Raw genomic sequence first — 17,537 nt, forward strand, 5'->3', positions numbered from 1 at the left:
GCTTGTTTTTTTTGCTTTTGGATCGACACACCTGTTCTCTCGTTCTTGTCTTTTTTTCCCCATAGAGAATGAATAGGGCTCACGAATCGAATCATCCTGCTCGGACACGCTTCATCACAGACGCACCAAATCTCATGTGATATCTCAGGCCAACTCCCCAGACACATATATGCATTCAGTTCTGACCCGTGCTCATTTTTTCCTTTCTTTTCATCCATTCACTTCCATTCATTTTTGGCCCCATTGAAAATGAATGGCGTTTCGGGAAAAAAGCCTTCACTCTCCGTCAAATTTTTTAACTGAGTGACCAAACTTCAAGAAACTTCATATGATGCCTCAGGGCAAGGCCTCACACATATCAATCCCCTCATCTGAGACCTGCACTCGTCTTTTTCTTGGTTTTCACACATATGGTTTTTCGTCCATAGGCTTCCATTGATTTTTGACCCATTCAAATGAATGTAGTGTTAGCTGTTAGCATGCTAGCATGACAGCTGTTCTGCTACAGCTCAGCAAGCACACTTTGCATTTTCTCTGCAGAAATGCAGTCTAGTTCTTCTTAAGTTTACTTATTCTGCTTTATTCCGACACGTTTTTTTGGATCCACTACTCCTCCTAGGGCGTTCGAGATAGAGACACCGTTCCAACTCTGAGACATCTGGCCCGAAGTGGTGTGGTGTACTTGTATGCAGCTTTTGGATCAACGTGCCCGTTCTCTTGTTCTTGTCATTTTTCTTTTGTTTTTTCCCCCATAGAGAATGAATAGGGCTCATGAATCGAATCGTCCTACTCGGACCCACTCCATCGCAGATGCACCAAACCTCATGTGATACTTCAGGCCAACTCCCCCGACACATACATACCGTACATGCAATCGGTTCTGACCTGCACTCATTTTCCCTTTCTTTTTGCTCATCCCTTTTTCCTCCATAGGCTTGCATTGATTTTTGGCCCCATTGAAAATGAATGGTGTTTCAGGAGAAAAACTTTCACTCTCCATCAATATTTTTTTTTTAACCAAGTGACCAAACTTCAAGAAACTTCACTTGATGCCTCAGGCCAAGTCCCCGCACAGATCCGTCCCCTCATCTGAGACCTGCACTCATCTTTTCCTTGGTTTTCACGCATCTCTTTTTACCTCCATAGGCTTCCATTGATTTTTGGCCCCATTCAAATGAATGGAGTTTTGCTCAGTAACACTTCACCACACATCCACCAAACTTCATACGGCACCTCAGGCCAAATCACCATCACACACATGATATCGGTTCTGACCCGCACTCGGCTTTGTCTTGCCTTTCATCCGTCCATTTTTTCTCCATTTTGCCGCGATCAATGGAAGCTTGACTGAGTCATTCCTCCCTTCCTCCATAGGTGATGATGCATTTGGCAATGATCTGCTCATTTGAGACTTTGACAGCAAATCAACTTCAACTCAATGGCCACTTTATTAGGAATACTTACACGCACACACGATAGCAATTGCCATATACGCATTCACGTGTTACCATGCTAGCTGTTAGCATGTTACCCATTACAATATCATGCCTGCTGTTAGCTCACGAGTTGTTAGCATGTTCACCATTAGCTTGTTATCATGAGAACTGTTAACATGTTAGGATTAGCATGGTAGCATGCAGAGTTCGCATGTTTGCTGTTAGCGAGTTCGCCTGAGCATGTTAGCATGCTAACTGTTAGCATGTTAGCTGTTAGCATGTCACCCTCAGCGTGTTAGCATGCTAAAAGTGAACACACTAGCCATTAGCATGTTAACTGTTAGCATGATAGCTGTCAGCATATTAGTCTTAAAGTGTTAGAATTTTAACAAATAGCATGTTAATCAGGGCAGCACGGTGGTGTAGTGGTTAGCGCTGTCGCCTCACAGCAAGAAGGTCCGGATTCGCGCCCCGTGACCGGCGAGGGCCTTTCTGTGCAGAGTTTGCATGTTCTCCCCGTGTCCGCGTGGGTTTCCTCCAGGTCTGTGTCTGTGGGTTTCCTCCGGGTGCTCCGGTTTCCCCCACAGTCCAAAGACATGCAGGTTAGGTTAACTGGTGACTCTAAATTGACCGTAGGTGTGAATGTGAGTGTGAATGGTTGTCTGTGTCTATGTGTCAGCCCTGTGATGACCTGGCGACTTGTCCAGGGTGTACCCCGCCTCTCGCCCGTAGTCAGCTGGGATAGGCTCCAGCTTGCCTGCGACCCTGTAGAACAGGATAAAGCAGCTAGAGATAATGAGATGAGATGTTAATCATTAGCGTGTTAGCATTAACATGTTAACTTTTAGCATGTTGACATGCTAGCTTTTAACATGCTAGCATGATAGCTGTTCTGCTACAGCTCAGCAAGCACACTTTGCATTTTCTCTGTGGAAATGCAGTCTAGTTTTTCACTGAGATCTTGTGTTGAGGATGAGAGAGTCGAACCAGCGTGTAAAGTCTTTTCCAGCACGTCCCAAACATTCTCACTGGGGTTAAGGTCAGGACTCCGTGATGTCCAATTCATGTGTGAAAATGATTCCTCATGCTCCCTGAACCACTCTTTTACAATCTAACTTAATGCCCATGCTGTCAGGAAAAAAAAAAAAAAAAAAATCCATTGATGTAATAACCTGGTCATTCAGGTCATCAGCTGACTTCATTTTATTGCCCATAACATTGCTGAGGGGGCGGCACGGTGGTGTAGTGGTTAGCGCTGTCGCCTCACAGCAAGAAGGTCCGGGTTCGAGCCCCATGGCCGGCGAGGGCCTTTCTGTGTGGAGTTTGCATGTTCTCCCCATGTCCGCGTGGGTTTCCTCCGGGTGCTCCGGTTTCCCCCACAGTCCAAAGACATGCAGGTTAGGTTAACTGGTGGCTCTAAATTGACCGTAGGTGTGAATGTGAGTGTGAATGGTTGTCTGTGTCCATGTGTCAGCCCTGTGATGACCTGGCGACTTGTCCAGGGTGTACCCTGCCTTTCGCCCATAGTCAGCTGGGATGTAGAACCGGATAAAGCGGCTAGAGATAATGAGATAAGATGAACACTGCTGAGCCTTGACCTGACCAACTGAAACAACCACAGATCATAACGCTGCCTCCAGAGGCTTGTACAGTGGCCACTATGCCTGATGGATGCATCGCTTCATGTGCTTCCCTTCTTAAGGCCAATTTATGCTGACAACGCAGTCCTTGCAGATAGCATCGCAGACAGTGTCTGCATAGCCCCCCCACCTTCGCAGACGCTCTGCACGCACCTCCCAAAAATTGTGACCACCACAGAAGCCTCGCAGACAGCGTTGCAGACAAGAGGGCTCCGATTGGTCCACTCTACATCCGCTGTACACGCACTTCCGCTTCCCTACTTTCCCGGTTTGGTTTGTTTTCACGACCGCCATTTTTAAAAACACAAGCGAAGATGGAGCAGCACGAAGAGCGGTTGATCGAGGAAGTGAGGAAGTACGTACATCTATACGACTCCAGTTCTAGTCATTATAAGTAACCGGAGGATAAACACTCCACTAACCACACCCACCAACTACTCCTAGCGATTTCGCGCCCCCTTGCGTTGTGGCGGTGAATAACATCGCGCACGCCTATTACTCCCCGCTCAACGATAAATTACAACTGTCTGCGAAAAGCTATCTGCGAAAGCCTTGTCGCAAGAGCATGCAGAGGCCTTTACTCTGACACACCCATCCCTCAGGAAGAGGGTAAATCTGGATTTATCAAACCACATGACCTTTTTCCACCACATGACCTTTGACCTTGCTCCAGAGTCCAATCTTTATGCTCCCTAGCAAACTGAGGCCTTTTATCCTGATTAGTCTCACTATGGCCACACATCTGTTGAATAGCTCATCACAATGCAAGTGTGAAAATACTCTTAATTTCACTATTAAACATAACTGAGTTCTACTGTCGATTTCTTTTACAATTCGACTTCAAGCATTTAAGTGATCTCTGATCATGGTCAGTCAGGATCTTTTTCCAATCACATTTTTTTCTACCAAGTTGATGGTTCACCACTATCCCCCCTGGTTTTAATAATGCATTGGACAGTATTTAACCCAGTTCCAGTCATTTCAGTAATCTCCTTAATGTTTTCTTTGCTTGATACAGGCCAATAATTTCACCCTTCTGAAACACAATATCTTTTCCCTGACCACAGGATATGTCTTCCAACATGTTTAAGAAAATGAGAAGCTACTCACTGCATCACTTAGGGTTAAAGAATTACTGCCAGTTGAAACACAATCGCTGCAGTAATTATCCAATCAAAGGCTCCGATGCATTTGCTTATCCAAATGGCGACTTTTTTTTTTGGCGGACAGTGTTTGTTTTTTTGCACTGACTGATGAATATTGAAAATTAAACAAACAGTGTTCGCTGTGCAACTTAAAGTAGTTTAGTGGTTCAAGTCAAGTCCCCCCCCCAGCAAGTGGAACTATTTATACAGAATCAGTGTTTGGGTTAACCTGTGATGTAACGGGGCGCTAAATTTCTACATTATTTTGCCCGTTCAAGCTTAAATCATAACGGGGAGAAGAGTGAATTATTATACAAACATCTCAAACTAACAAACGCTTAGAATGATTCCTGTGGCAGCAGGGGTGTGGTTAAGAATCAGTTTGTGAACGGAGGGCGAGGCCAGGGAAGGTGAGTGGCAAAGTCAATACACTGATTAAATGTCGTGTGTGTTGCAGTGATGGTGGAGGATAGAAAAGGAGGGAGAGAGCAGAGAGAAGGGAGCTCCTCAGACCAGAACACAACTGTGTGTGCGCGCCTTAAAGAAACAAGCAAGTGTGAAGCTGAAAAGCAAACCTAAAGGAAAAAGTGCATGTGTCAATATCATCTCCCGTGTGCCGTGCTCCTGTACTCCATCCACATCAGTGACTTATTACACTTCCAAATAAATATTTTCTATTATGAGATACAATTTTGCATAATTTGCAACATCATTTTTGAATGGACATCAACAAAACATATGCTTTCACACATCACATCTTCCTGGTCCTTCTCCTGTTCTGAAAGACTTATGAAAACTTAGTTCTCTTGATGAAATACAGGGATCCCTTCAGAGAAGAAACACAAAGATGGTAAATCTTTAAATGCACATACATCACCACACTGGTTGGTAAACTTGTATTCGAGTGTTCGTAAGCACAGACCTGCTCCTTTGGCATGCACCACCCTTTCTGGGATGCGCTCGCGGTCAAAGTGGGCCACCTCGTCAGTGAAGACGACATCCTGCACCAGCAGTGGCCCTCGGGGTCCAGCCGTCTGAATGTTCAGCTTATCGCCTACGGGAACACCTGCTCCTGTGGTCAACACATCAGCTCGCTGAAACAGAAATGGATACAAAAGTTGAGGTGAGGGAAATGAAGGAAACTCATACACTAGCACCTAGGCATAAAATTAAGTTTCTGTCAGCAAGGCAGCAATCTCCCTCCGTTACTATATTCCCTCAATGACCAGCCAACACCTTTCTGAAGGCACTCATCAATCCTTGCTCTGGACCATGTTCAATTGGAGCATCCAGCACAGCTTCGCTCAACCTACCATCCCTCAAGATCAAGACTTGTCAAGTCTCAATGGAAAAAAAAAAAAAGCTTTGATCCGCACTGTGCAAGTGTAAGGATCTGAGAGACTTTGACAAGAGCCAAATTGTGATGACTGGGTCTGAGCATCTCCAAAATGGCACATCTTGGGTGTTCCCGGTATGCAGTGGTTAGTACCTATCAAAAGTGGTCCAAGGAAGGTGAACTGGCGATGAGGTGATGGGTGTTAAAGGCTCATTGTATGGGGCACGAAGGCTAGCCCATATGGTCCAATCCCACAGAAGAGCTACTGTAGGACAAACTGCTGACAAAATTAATGCTGGCACCTTTTTGTTTTCGCCAGCATTAAAGGGCATATCACGGGTAAATTCAGGAGCAAGATCAAAGTAATTCTCCTATTTTATATTAAACTTGGGTCAAACATCTGTAACATTCTGCATTCTCTGCAATTTTTTACCTTGCGCAATACCAGAAAAATTCAGTTGAAATCAAGCCATTTGAGGCGACTTGGTCCGCCTCTGAAAAAACGTGGCATTTGGATTTCCCGGGAAACATCGATTTTCATGACGTCGCGTGCGGGACGCCTCCCTCTGAATCCTACGTCAGCGCTGGTTTGTTTATGAGAAAACAACCTGGTGGTTTTCTGCAAATTTCTTCTATTTTATCGCGTAATTATTAAAATGGTTAACAGATGTATCGTAGGAGGGTGTAGCAACACCAATCTTGATGGGATTAGTACTCATCGTTTTCCAAAAGACTGGACAATGAGAGAGAAATGGGAGCGTTCGTCTACACAGACATTATCTGCGGAAGCGCCAGCAGGCTGCGAGTTTTGCACGGTTTTATTGCACGATTCTGGCTCCAGACTCCCTTGGGATTTTTCCAGACGCGTTTTGTTATTTTATTTTTTTTTCTGCTGTAGACAGATGGCCTTGTGCAAAACTACCCTTCTGGATGAGTGTGTAAAGGGACATACTTTCATATAAAAAAATTAAAAAAAAAAAAAAAACGAAATTGGTCCAGAATATGCCCTTTAATTTTTTTCAGTAGTTTGCCCTACAGTAGCTCTTCTGTGGGATTGGACCATCTGGGCTAGCCTTCATGCCCCATGCAAATCAATGAGCCTTCAACACTCATTGGTTCACTGGTTGTCCTTCCGTGGACCACTTTTAGTAGGTACCAGGGCTTTGAACCGGTTCAAGGAACGAAAACGAAAACCGGGAACTTTTTCTATTTCACATGGAACAGAAACGAAACCAGAAACTTTATTATTTTTTATGTTCCGGAACAGAAACGCTTATTAAAAATAATGGTAACCGGTTAATACCGGTTTTTATTTCGTTCCTCAAAGTTTCTGTAGCCTACAAATAGTCATTCTTCTCCTGCGCAAGTTTCTATGACCCGCTGGGGTTCACTTCCTGTGTGACATTCGCTGATTGAATGGAGAGAGCGGGAAGGTGGACTACTAGTGAGTAAATGCATTACTGAGTGTCTGAGCAAAGAAGAGCCTGAACGATGCAACCTCCCTATTGGCTGTTTGTAAAAATGTATCAGTTGTTGCCCCTCCCACGGGAATCATCGCGGGCTCGAGAGACGAGACCTGACGAGTTAGTTCGTTGGTAGCAGAACAAAATGTCTGGACACAAATCGGGTTTTCAGAAAAGGAAAGAAAATAAACGGAGGGTCGAAAATACAAAAAAGGAGGCAGAAAATGCAAAACGAGTTTTAAGGTAGGACAAATGGTTACTTTTCTGAGGCAGCCCGCCGTGGCTGCCTGCAGGCTTATTTATTATAGCCCATTTAGTTAAAATAGTTGATATAAAATGTTTATAGTTATGTGATGGTTGTCCTGATTTAGACTTGTTTTTTGGGGGGTTGCGCAATGTTGCACCCGGGTCCAGATTAGGGCAGAACCGGCCCTGGCTACATTTCAGCTGTAGTTTATGAATGTATGTACTTGCATAGATGTGTACTTCCAATATGGCGCCTAACAAAATCTCGCGGCGCGGTGACGTCATGCGGTAGCCCTCTATAGGGCGTGACTAGCCTTTGGTAACACACTAAACGAATTCTCTTTCATTTTTGGCACTTTTTCTGTTTGTGTAGATGGGAAGACATACTGAGAATCCAAATCGCCAACATTTGAAATAATAATTGTTTTGAATTATTTCTTGTCTTATTTAATGAAGGTTGTAATAGAATTAGCCGACATTTGGCTTAAGCTGGATGAGACAGAGACATCATTTTATAGCCATTTGTTAAACAGCTGACAGGGAACGTAATTAACCATTCCGGGAACGAAATTTTTTTGTTCTAACCGGTTCGGGAACGTCTATTTAATGGTGGAACCCAAAACCGGAAACGTTAAAATTCCGTTTCTGTTCAGAACGAACCAATAGGAAAAAAATTCCGGTTCAAAGCCCTGGTAGGTACTAACCACTGCATACCGGGAACACCCCACAAGATGTGCCATTTTAGAGATGCTCAGACCCAGTCATCTAGCCAACACAATTTGGCCCTTGTCGGAGTCGTGCAGATCCTTACGTTTGCCCATTTTTCCTGCTTCCAACACATCAACTTCAAGAACTGACCGTTCTCCTGCTGCTTAATATATCCCACCCCTTGACAGGTGCCATTGTCATGAGAATCAATGACGTTCAGTCTACCTCTGAGTAGTCATCCATGTTATGGCTGATCGGTGTATAACAGAATTATAAGGCAATGACCTTTTCAAGAAAAGGTGAAACATATCAAAGCATTTGGTAAACCACAAAGATTTTATCATTGTTTTCTGAAAGCAAAGGAACCAAGTCTGTTAAAATATTAATTTAAAATTTTACCACACCACAATCATCATCATCATCATCTTTTGGCTGCTCGCGATTAGGGGTCGCCACAGCAGAACTTTCGTCTCCATTGCTCCCTGTCTTCCGCATCCTTCTCTACCACACCTGCCACTTTCATGTCCTCTCTCACCACATCCATGTATCTCCTCTTTGGCCTTCCTCGTTTTCGTTTGCCTGGCAGCTCCATCCTCAACATTCTCCTTCCAACATGCTCTGCATTTCTTCTCAGGATGTGCCCATACCATCTCAGTCTCATCTCTCTTAGCTTAATTCCCAAGCTCTCCACATGTGCTGTCCCTCTGATGTGCTCGTTCCTTATCCTGTCCAACCTCCCATCGCAAACCTCAACATCCTCAACTCTGCCATTTCCAGCTTTGCCTCCTGTCTCTTCGTTAAGGGTATGGTCTCCAATCCATACATCACAGCTGGTCTCACGACAGTCTTCTACATCTTACCTTTCACTTTTGCTGGGACTTTCCTATCACAAATGACTCCCGAAATCCTTCTCCAACTGCTCCACCCTGCCTGCACTCTCTCCCTCACCTCATTATTGCAGCCCCCATTTTCCTGCACACTCGACCCCAGGTACTTGAATTCACCAACTTTCTTTACGTCTACTCCTTGCATCTTCACTACACTCTTGCATCTTTACCACACCACAATAAATGTCAATTTCAAAAGCATGCCTAATATACCCCACACCTTGCAAGGTGCCATTGTAATGAGACAATCGATCAATGTTATTCACTTCATCTGTCAGTGGTTATAATGTTATGTATAATCGGTGTAATGTCCAGTGACGGTCTGATTGATCTAATCTACATTAGACATCATGATGAAGCACTTGTATGCTGTAACTCAGTGTTTCTTAATCTATGGGCCGTGGACCAGTACCGGTCCGTGAGAAGATTACCGTAGGTCCACAAGCCTGCCTCTGCACTAGTAGTCAGTATTATAATTTCAAACTACTGGTCACTGTCAATCAGATTATATAGAAGAGCGACTGGCTGGCTCTGCTCTCGGTGCATTTGTCACTGTGTGCCACGTAGTGCAAGTCCCGCCCCCCCCATTCTAGAATGTTAAGCATTCCCGCCCGCACGAGGTTGCACACTTGCACTTATTCATTCATTCCCAAGTCTAGTCATTCACGCGCACATGCTTTATGAGAGCAATATCATGGCATGTTCAAAGCAAGCTACTCTTGACACTTTCTTTGGAAAGTGCCCATCTGACGGTGCAGATACACAACATGAGCCAGAGGCAAAAAAAAAATAAATCGCTCATTCACTCGCAATTACGACCCTTCATACATACAATTCAGCTTTATTTCAAGTGATTGGTTTCAGGGGACAACTATCTGTGTTATCTGCCAAACCATGCTAAGCAACGAAGCTATGAAGCCATCCAAATTACACCGGCATTTGGAAACTAAACATTCGCATCTCAAGGATAAATCAGAGGATTTTTTTCAGAAGAAAACGTGATGAATTGGCCACCCAAACTAAAGTGCTGAAAAGTAATTTGACCGAGAATGAAAAGCTAACAAAGGCATCATACATGATTTCACACTAGGGCTGGGCGATTTTACGATTACGATGTTATTCACGATATAAAATCTCTACGATTAGAAATTAGACACGTACGATATGCCTACGATAAGCCTACGCCTTCAATAAAATTACTTCATCTGAAGTTTTGACAGACACGCGAATAGCCAATCATAACTAAACAGTACCGCACGTAACCAATCAGTTGGAAGAGAGCCACGTCAAGTAAGGTTGCGTGCACACACAAACACACGTGTAGCAGCAACGCACAGCATGGCTGTGGTGAAGTTTGCAGGAGCGCGGCATTTCTCCAACAAAGCGATTATAACAGGGTTCCCGCGGGGTTTTAAAAGGTAGTTAATTAAAATAGGCTAAATTATGGCCAGTAAAAAGTAGTAAAAGGTAGTAAACGTAATCTGACGTGGTAGTAAATTTTTTTGACCCCCATCCAACTGGGCCTATGTATTTTCTAATTCGTTTACTTAACCTGCATGCCATAATATCCATAAATTACTACATTTGGGCGAATTTATTTTTATGTATCGAGGAGGACCGCAGTGAGGAGTTGGTGGCGCATGCGCATTGAATTCCAATAACGGTCGAATCCAGTATAAATTTATACCAGAGATTGTTTAGTACGAGACTGACTTTGTTTATACGGCTCTAGTCGAATCTATCTGTTAACCCGACTGGCGACATCTGCACAAGAATTAAACAATGGGGAAATGCAAATTTTCAGACCTCTGGCTGGAGGAACCTGATTTTAAAGACTGGCTAAAGGCGGTAGATGGCAATCGGCGAGAGGCGTTCATTGAAAAGTTGATCGAGGCACATGTGGCGCGTTGTGCGCGCGCCTGGCGCGTTGTGCGCGCGCCCGCGCCTGGCGCGTTGTGCGCGCGCCCGCGCCTGGCGCGTTGTGCGCGCCATTTGAGGCATCCAAAATGTGATGAGCAAATCTGTTGAACTGTTCAAATGATTAAGATTAACCCTCTAAAACACTGATCTCTGGGAGGAAGGTGCTGACTCTGCCCACGGGCCTTCACGACTACAGGACTGGTGCAAATGACTATCTTAAGCAAACTTGGTAATGTGTTGAGAGACTGCCAAAATAGGGCTTGGGTTATGTGTGTTTTGTATCTTTAGGGTGTGTGTCTTGTCTTTGTCATGTGTGTGCACTGTGTGTGTGTGTGTGCGCGGGTTCGTGTTTGCCATTTGACCTGATCTAAATGTAATGAGTTGATGTACCTAAGCACATAAGATTTTTTGTGCAAATCTGTTCACCTGTTCAAAAGATTATTCCACAAACAAAAGGTTGGCCATCTTGAAAGTGTTGGCCGACAAAATGTAATCAGATCTTGTACCTAATGTGAAGTGTTGACACACAAGGTTTAGTGCAAATCTGTGTACCCGTTAAGAGGTTATGGGCCACAGTTTCACAGTTCAATAAAATTATAACTTGTATGTGGAAGTTTGTTTTCTTTTATGCAAATATGCATTACTCCATGTGTAGCCCTAGCAATGGGAGGTTCTATTATGCGTCCAAAGGGAAAGAGTTACACTACCGGTACGTTCAGATTTTCTTTCTATCTTGTCTCATCAATCCAACTCTTTGGGTAGAGTTGTCACTAACTTATATGTAGCACATTCACTTGGACTAACACATACACTCAAAGATTACCTTGTTAAATTGTGAGAAAATGTCCAAATCCAAATTGTCACTGTGGTAGTAAAAAAAAATTGTGAAGGTAGTAAAAAGGTAGTAAATTCAACATAAAATATCTGTAGGAACCCTGTATAAAAATGAGCGAGAAGCCGACTGACCGGAGTTCTGAACAGGAAAGTCAGAGCGCTGCCCTGGAGGACATCGTTGAAAAGAAGGGCCAGAGATCTTCGGTTGTGTGGAGGTATTTTGGATATTTAAAATCAGACATACAACAAAGTGTTACACAAAACCTTAAACATACTGACGTACAAGATTGCACTTTTTTTCTCCTTGCAGCATAAGGTTTACACGTCAATATGTCTTTTATGTTTATTTGAAAGCTGCTAGAATTTGCACAAATGATTAACAATGGTATATAGTTTTTATTTTTCAGTTTCAATTTATTCATTTGAACAAAAAGAACAAAAGAATGTGCATCCAGTTTGTTTTGGTTCTGTGAAACTTGAAGGCTTGTTAAGCTATTTTTGTTAATTAGGAAGGAACTACTAATTTGTAATGTTCATATTTTGAGCAGAAAATTAAAGAAAATACAAAAATGGTGATTTGATTTATATCGTGATATATATCGTTATCGAAAATTTTGAAAAAATATATCGTGATATAATTTTCTCTCATATCGCCCAGCCCTATTTCACACCATATTTCCAAATGTCAGGCGCCCTTCACAATTGGGGAGACGCTAATTATGCCTTCGATTGTTACTGCTTGTAGTGAAGTGTTGGGCCCGGCTGCTGCAGCCAAAGCAAAAGACATTCCTCTGTCAAATGACACGGTCTGTCGTCGAATTGACGATATGGCGGCAGACACTGAAATGCAAATTTTAGAAAGGGCGAAGTCATCTGACTGGTTTGCCATTCAACTGGATGAGACCACGGATCTCTCCAACTTGGCTATGCTTCTGGTCTACATCAGATATGCTCACGAGGGCCGGTTTCATGAGGATTTTTTGTTTTGTAAGGTGCTTCCAGGGACCACAACCACTGGAGAAATATTCTGTATGCTCGATGGGCATGGGTTGATATGGGGGCGTTGCGTCGGTGTCTGCACAGATGGGGCAGCGGCTATGACCGGCAGGCACAACGGAGTTCTTGCTCGGGTAAAAGCCGTTTCACCATCAGTGCAGGCAACGCACGGTGTTATTCATCGGTGTACTTGCCTCTAAACGCCTGTCCACAGAGCTTCATGAAATTTTAAATCAAGTGGTCAAAATAGTGAACTTCATTAAGGTCAATCTGACAAATTCCCGTCTATTTACAGCTCTGTGTGATGAGATGGGTGCAGATCATGTTCATCTGCTCTTGCACTCTGAGGTTTGTTGGCTATCACGGGGTAAAGTGGTAAACAGAGTGTACAGGTTGAGGCATTCTTGACAAACAGTCCAATCTTGCCGATCACCTGCGAGATCAGTCTTGGCTTATAAAAGGTAGCTTATCTTTCTGACATCCTGGACCATTTCAATATGCTAAACCTGTCGATCCAAGGCCAAGCATGTGACATTTTTCAAGCCAATGATAAAATCATGGCTTTCAAAAAGATGCTCTCAGTCTGGACCAAGAGTTAACAGAGGTGTGTTTGACATGTTAGGCTGTCTGTTGTCTCTGGCTGATGAAGGTGTGGATTTGGGGCAGGTACCGGCAGTGATCACGCAACACCTTACTGAAACACTGCATCATTTTGATTCATACTTACCCTCAAAATCCCATCTCACGGAAAAGCAATGGGTAAGAGATCCGTTCACCAACCCAGAAACGAGCGCTCTGCCACCTGTGGTGCAGGACAAACTTCTGGAGCTTTCGTGCGATGCAGTCGAGATTTGGTCAACTTTCTCTGTCTGAATTCTGGCTGTCATGCTGCGATGAATATCCCCAGCTGAGTGAGATGGCAGTGAAAACACTGATGCCTTTCCATTCAACATACCTCTGCGAGACCGCATTTTCACATTTGACAGCCACAAAGATAAAATACCGAAACAGGCTCAACTCAGAAAACACACTCCGAGTGGCCTTGTCACCCTGTCTTCCTCATTTCGACCTGTTAGTGGCAAGAAAGCAGGCACATCCTTCGCATTAGAATGCTGACTTTTCTTTTACCAAATCTCTGTGGGTGACTGGGCCTATCATTTGAGGTTAAAAGTCAGCACGTAGCCTACGTTCAGTTCTCCCTTCTTCATACTGGGACTGTGTAATCAGTCAGTACTAGGGCTACAGTGGGTCTTTAGGTTTCTCAGTTTGAGGGCCCATGTTTCTGGTAGACCTTTTTATAAGTACGTTATTGAGGCACTGTTTGGCAGTGCTTCAAATTCAAAGGTGTAGTTTAAAAAAAAAAATTCTAAAACACAAAAGTAAAAAAAAAAAATCTTGGTTTAATGGTTCTTACGCAAATGGTAATAATAGGTTATTAATAATAATGTCAAATTATTGGGCCTAGATATCAGTATATTTATGTAATTTGGCAATAATCTCAAAGCACTTCTGTTAGTTTCCCTTGTTTAATAATAGTTTAGGTCTAAGCATTAATATTAATAATAATAATAGCAGGGTGGCACGGTGGTGTAGTGGTTAGCGCTGTCGCCTCACAGCAAGAAGGTCCAGGTTTGAGCCCCGTGGCCGGCGAGGGCCTTTCTGTGCGGAGTTTGCATGTTCTCCCCGTGTCCGCGTGGGTTTCCTCCGGGTGCTCCAGTTTCCCCCACAGTCCAAAGACATGCAGGTTAGGTTAACTGGTGACTCTAAATTGACCGTAGGTGTGAATGTGAGTGTGAATGGTTGTCTGTGTCTATGTGTCAGCCCTGTGATGACCTGGCGACTTGTCCAGGGTGTACCCCGCCTTTCGCCCGTAGTCAGCTGGGATAGGCTCCAGCTTGCCTGCGACCCTGTAGAACAGGATAAAGCGGCTACAGATAATGAGATGAGATAATAATAGCATATCTTTGGACAGTTACTGGTCATTTGGCAATTTTCTACAGTTCTGCCAATGCACTCCTGTTAGGTCTTATTTAGCCAAAATATTGTTATGCTGATATAAGCCTGCTACTTGAAACAAGTACTACTAACACAAAAAAAAAAAAACAAACTTAACTAACTGTCGATACGGTGTGTGTGTGGGGGGGGGGGGGGTCAGGAGGCGTAGGCCTATGCAGAGGCCTTGCAGCAACAAGGCTTAACATTACTGGGCCCCAGGGCAAAGAAGTTTGAGAAACCCTGCTGTAACTGAAGGACTTTATTCTCTGACAGGCCTTGATTACATAACCGGACAATGTAGTGACCCGATTAAAAATCAACACACGTAAAGGTCTGCGACCCCACGCGAACTGTAATGCTGCTCGCTGATTGGCTGACTGTTTCATAAAGGCAACCAATCCCGGTAGAGGATTTAAAGAGGCGAGTCTAAAGGAAAACCGTTTTCAGACTTTAGACTGGTCGTTATCGCAAGGCTCGTGCGCAGGTTTAAAATCGAACTTGCTTTCTTTTACGCGATTTCCCACATGTGCAAAACATCAAATCATTCACAAGCATAGCACGACACTAAATAAACAGTATTTAAGCATGCAGCGTGTGACCTTTGCCTCGATTATTTGCTGCACGCGCGCAGCTAGCACGATTCTCATCACACTAGTTTTAGATTTAAAAAGCAAACCTGAGATCCTCGACTTTCTTTCCATATTTTCATTTGATCCGTAGCCTTTTCCCGGTTTTCCGCCATCTTTCTTAAAACTCCAAAGAACGTCCACTCCAAGGAAACTTGTGATAACGCTCTTGTAGCTGCAGTCGAGCTGATCCACTGTTTTTGTTCCTGGACTTCAATAAGCCCCGCCCCCGATTCACCCTTTTTTCTGATTGGTCAGAAAGTAGCCACGACCCAAAAGGCTCCGCACAATAATAATAATAATAAATTAAATAATCCTCTGGTACGTTTCATTTAGGAGTTAGGAGCAGGATTACCATATTTTGTGAAATTTAAGAAGCAAATTGTAAGACATGTCACTACCGACTCGGTTTGCCTCGCTAATGCACGTGTGCGCATGCGCGGTTTAAAAAAGGGGGTCAGGGTACATATATCAGCATTGCGCATGCGTGCATTTCAGTAAACAGTCCAAATGCCAAACGAATCTTGAAATTAGACGTGCAGAATTGTCCACAATGTCTTTGTATGCTTGTAACTAAGAGGTCCAGATCTGTTTCAGCATGGCAATGCCTTTGTGCTCCATAAAGACATGGATTACTAAGGGATAGAGTGGAAAAACACTACAGAGCCCTGATTGCACACCAGGCCTCCTCACCCAGTGTTAGTGCCTGACCTCACTGAAACTCTTCTGGCTGGATGAACACATCCAGTTTGTGAATCTGTTGGAATTACCAGGGGTTTTGTACTGATTATTCATAAAATTTGGTCTGATCTTCATCGAAGTCTCAATTCTAGACAAACACGATTTGAGTAAATGAAATAATACATATACAGTAGTAGTTTTATCAAGCATCTTGAGTAATCATTCATTCACAGCGCAGGCTGGAAAAAGTAAATTAACCTCTGTGCTAACAATTTCACCAAAAGCTAATTAGTCAGGTGTGAGAATGGTTGTGTGGGTCCATCCATTATCTGTAGCCACTTATCCTGTTCTACAGGGTCTCAGGCAAGCTTGAGCCTATCCCAGCTGACTATGAGCAAGAGGCAGGGTTTGATTTGATTTGATTTGATTTGATTTGGCAATATAAATATGATAAAAACATACATGTACATATCGCCGAGGATGACACAAAAAGCATTAAAATACACTTATTTCCATTGTGGTCCTCAAGATGACAAGATGGTTGTGGCAAACTTGGCACGTAAAAATAATAAATTTGACAACGTAAATATTTAAATTATAAACATACTATGATTAAACTAATTTATCACTAGAAACAAAAATTATATTTAAAAAAACAATTAAAATTAACATAGTAGATACTCGTAAAATAAGTATTTAACCATTGTAAAAAATAAAAATTACTGTACAATTTTGGCACCTAATACATACATAACTAATAATAACTAAAATCGTTATTTTCTTCATTCATTATTCTAGCCATTAGGTGTTCCTTTACACATTTTTTGAAAGTAAACTTTGAATCTATTTGTCTTACTTCGATTGGCAATCCATTCCAGCATTTAACACCACAAAATAAAAAATAATTCTTTCCAAACCCATTCACCCTAGGGACAAAAAAAGCTGATTGACTCTGTCTTGTATTATGTGTTTGTGCTGCACTATGAAATTGACCTTTCAGGTATGAAGGAGCATTTCCACGCTTAATGTTAAACATGTGATTTAGTTGGAGTTGCTCAACTCTATACTGTACAGGCAGCAAACCAACTTTGGAGAACTCTGCTACACCAATGTGTGCTCTGGGAGAGAGGTCTAATATGAACCTTATCACCTTATTTTGGGCAACTTGTAACCTTAACTTGCTCTTCTTAGTCAGGCCATTGTACCAAGAAGAGCAAGCATAGTCAAAATGACACTGGACCAAGGCAGATACAATTAGCTTCCTGGTTTTCAGATTAAAATTTCGACAGTTCCAGTATAAAAATTTTATTTTGGCGGAAGTCTTTGAGATCACTCTCTTCGCAATTAATTCGCCAGAGAGAGATTGATCCAGATTTACACCAAGATATGTAACCGACTGCCTTGGTCCAATGTCAGTCCCACCACAAGAAACATGTATACTGTCACATTTGGCTAATTTTCTTTTGGACCCGAAAAGTATTGATTCTGTTTTACCGAGGTGTAAGGATAATTTATTGTCAACCAACCAGTCATGCACCTTGGCCATTTCATTACTGAGCCTTTCTTGTTCAATTTCTACTGTGCTCCTGCCTGATACAAGTAGTGCAGAGTCATCGGCATATAA

The 17,537-nt window shown here is 43.0% G+C and overlaps 1 protein-coding gene across 1 annotated transcript in view; it reads right to left on the reverse strand.

Annotated features, from left to right (window-relative positions):
• cat (catalase) overlaps positions 1 to 15,471 on the reverse strand; it is a 46,226-nt gene extending 30,755 nt beyond the window's left edge. Inside the window, exons 1-2 of the mRNA XM_060914369.1 lie at positions 15,283 to 15,471; positions 5,144 to 5,315 (exon numbers count right to left, since the gene is read on the reverse strand). Coding sequence (XP_060770352.1) covers positions 5,144 to 5,315; positions 15,283 to 15,348 — 238 coding nt within the window. The 5' untranslated portion in view covers positions 15,349 to 15,471. The remainder of the gene's footprint in view (positions 1 to 5,143; positions 5,316 to 15,282) is intronic.
• Between the last annotated feature and the right edge of the window lie 2,066 nt (positions 15,472 to 17,537).

Source organism: Neoarius graeffei, chromosome 2 (genome assembly GCF_027579695.1).
Source record: "Neoarius graeffei isolate fNeoGra1 chromosome 2, fNeoGra1.pri, whole genome shotgun sequence".
Classification (NCBI taxonomy): domain Eukaryota; kingdom Metazoa; phylum Chordata; class Actinopteri; order Siluriformes; family Ariidae; genus Neoarius; species Neoarius graeffei.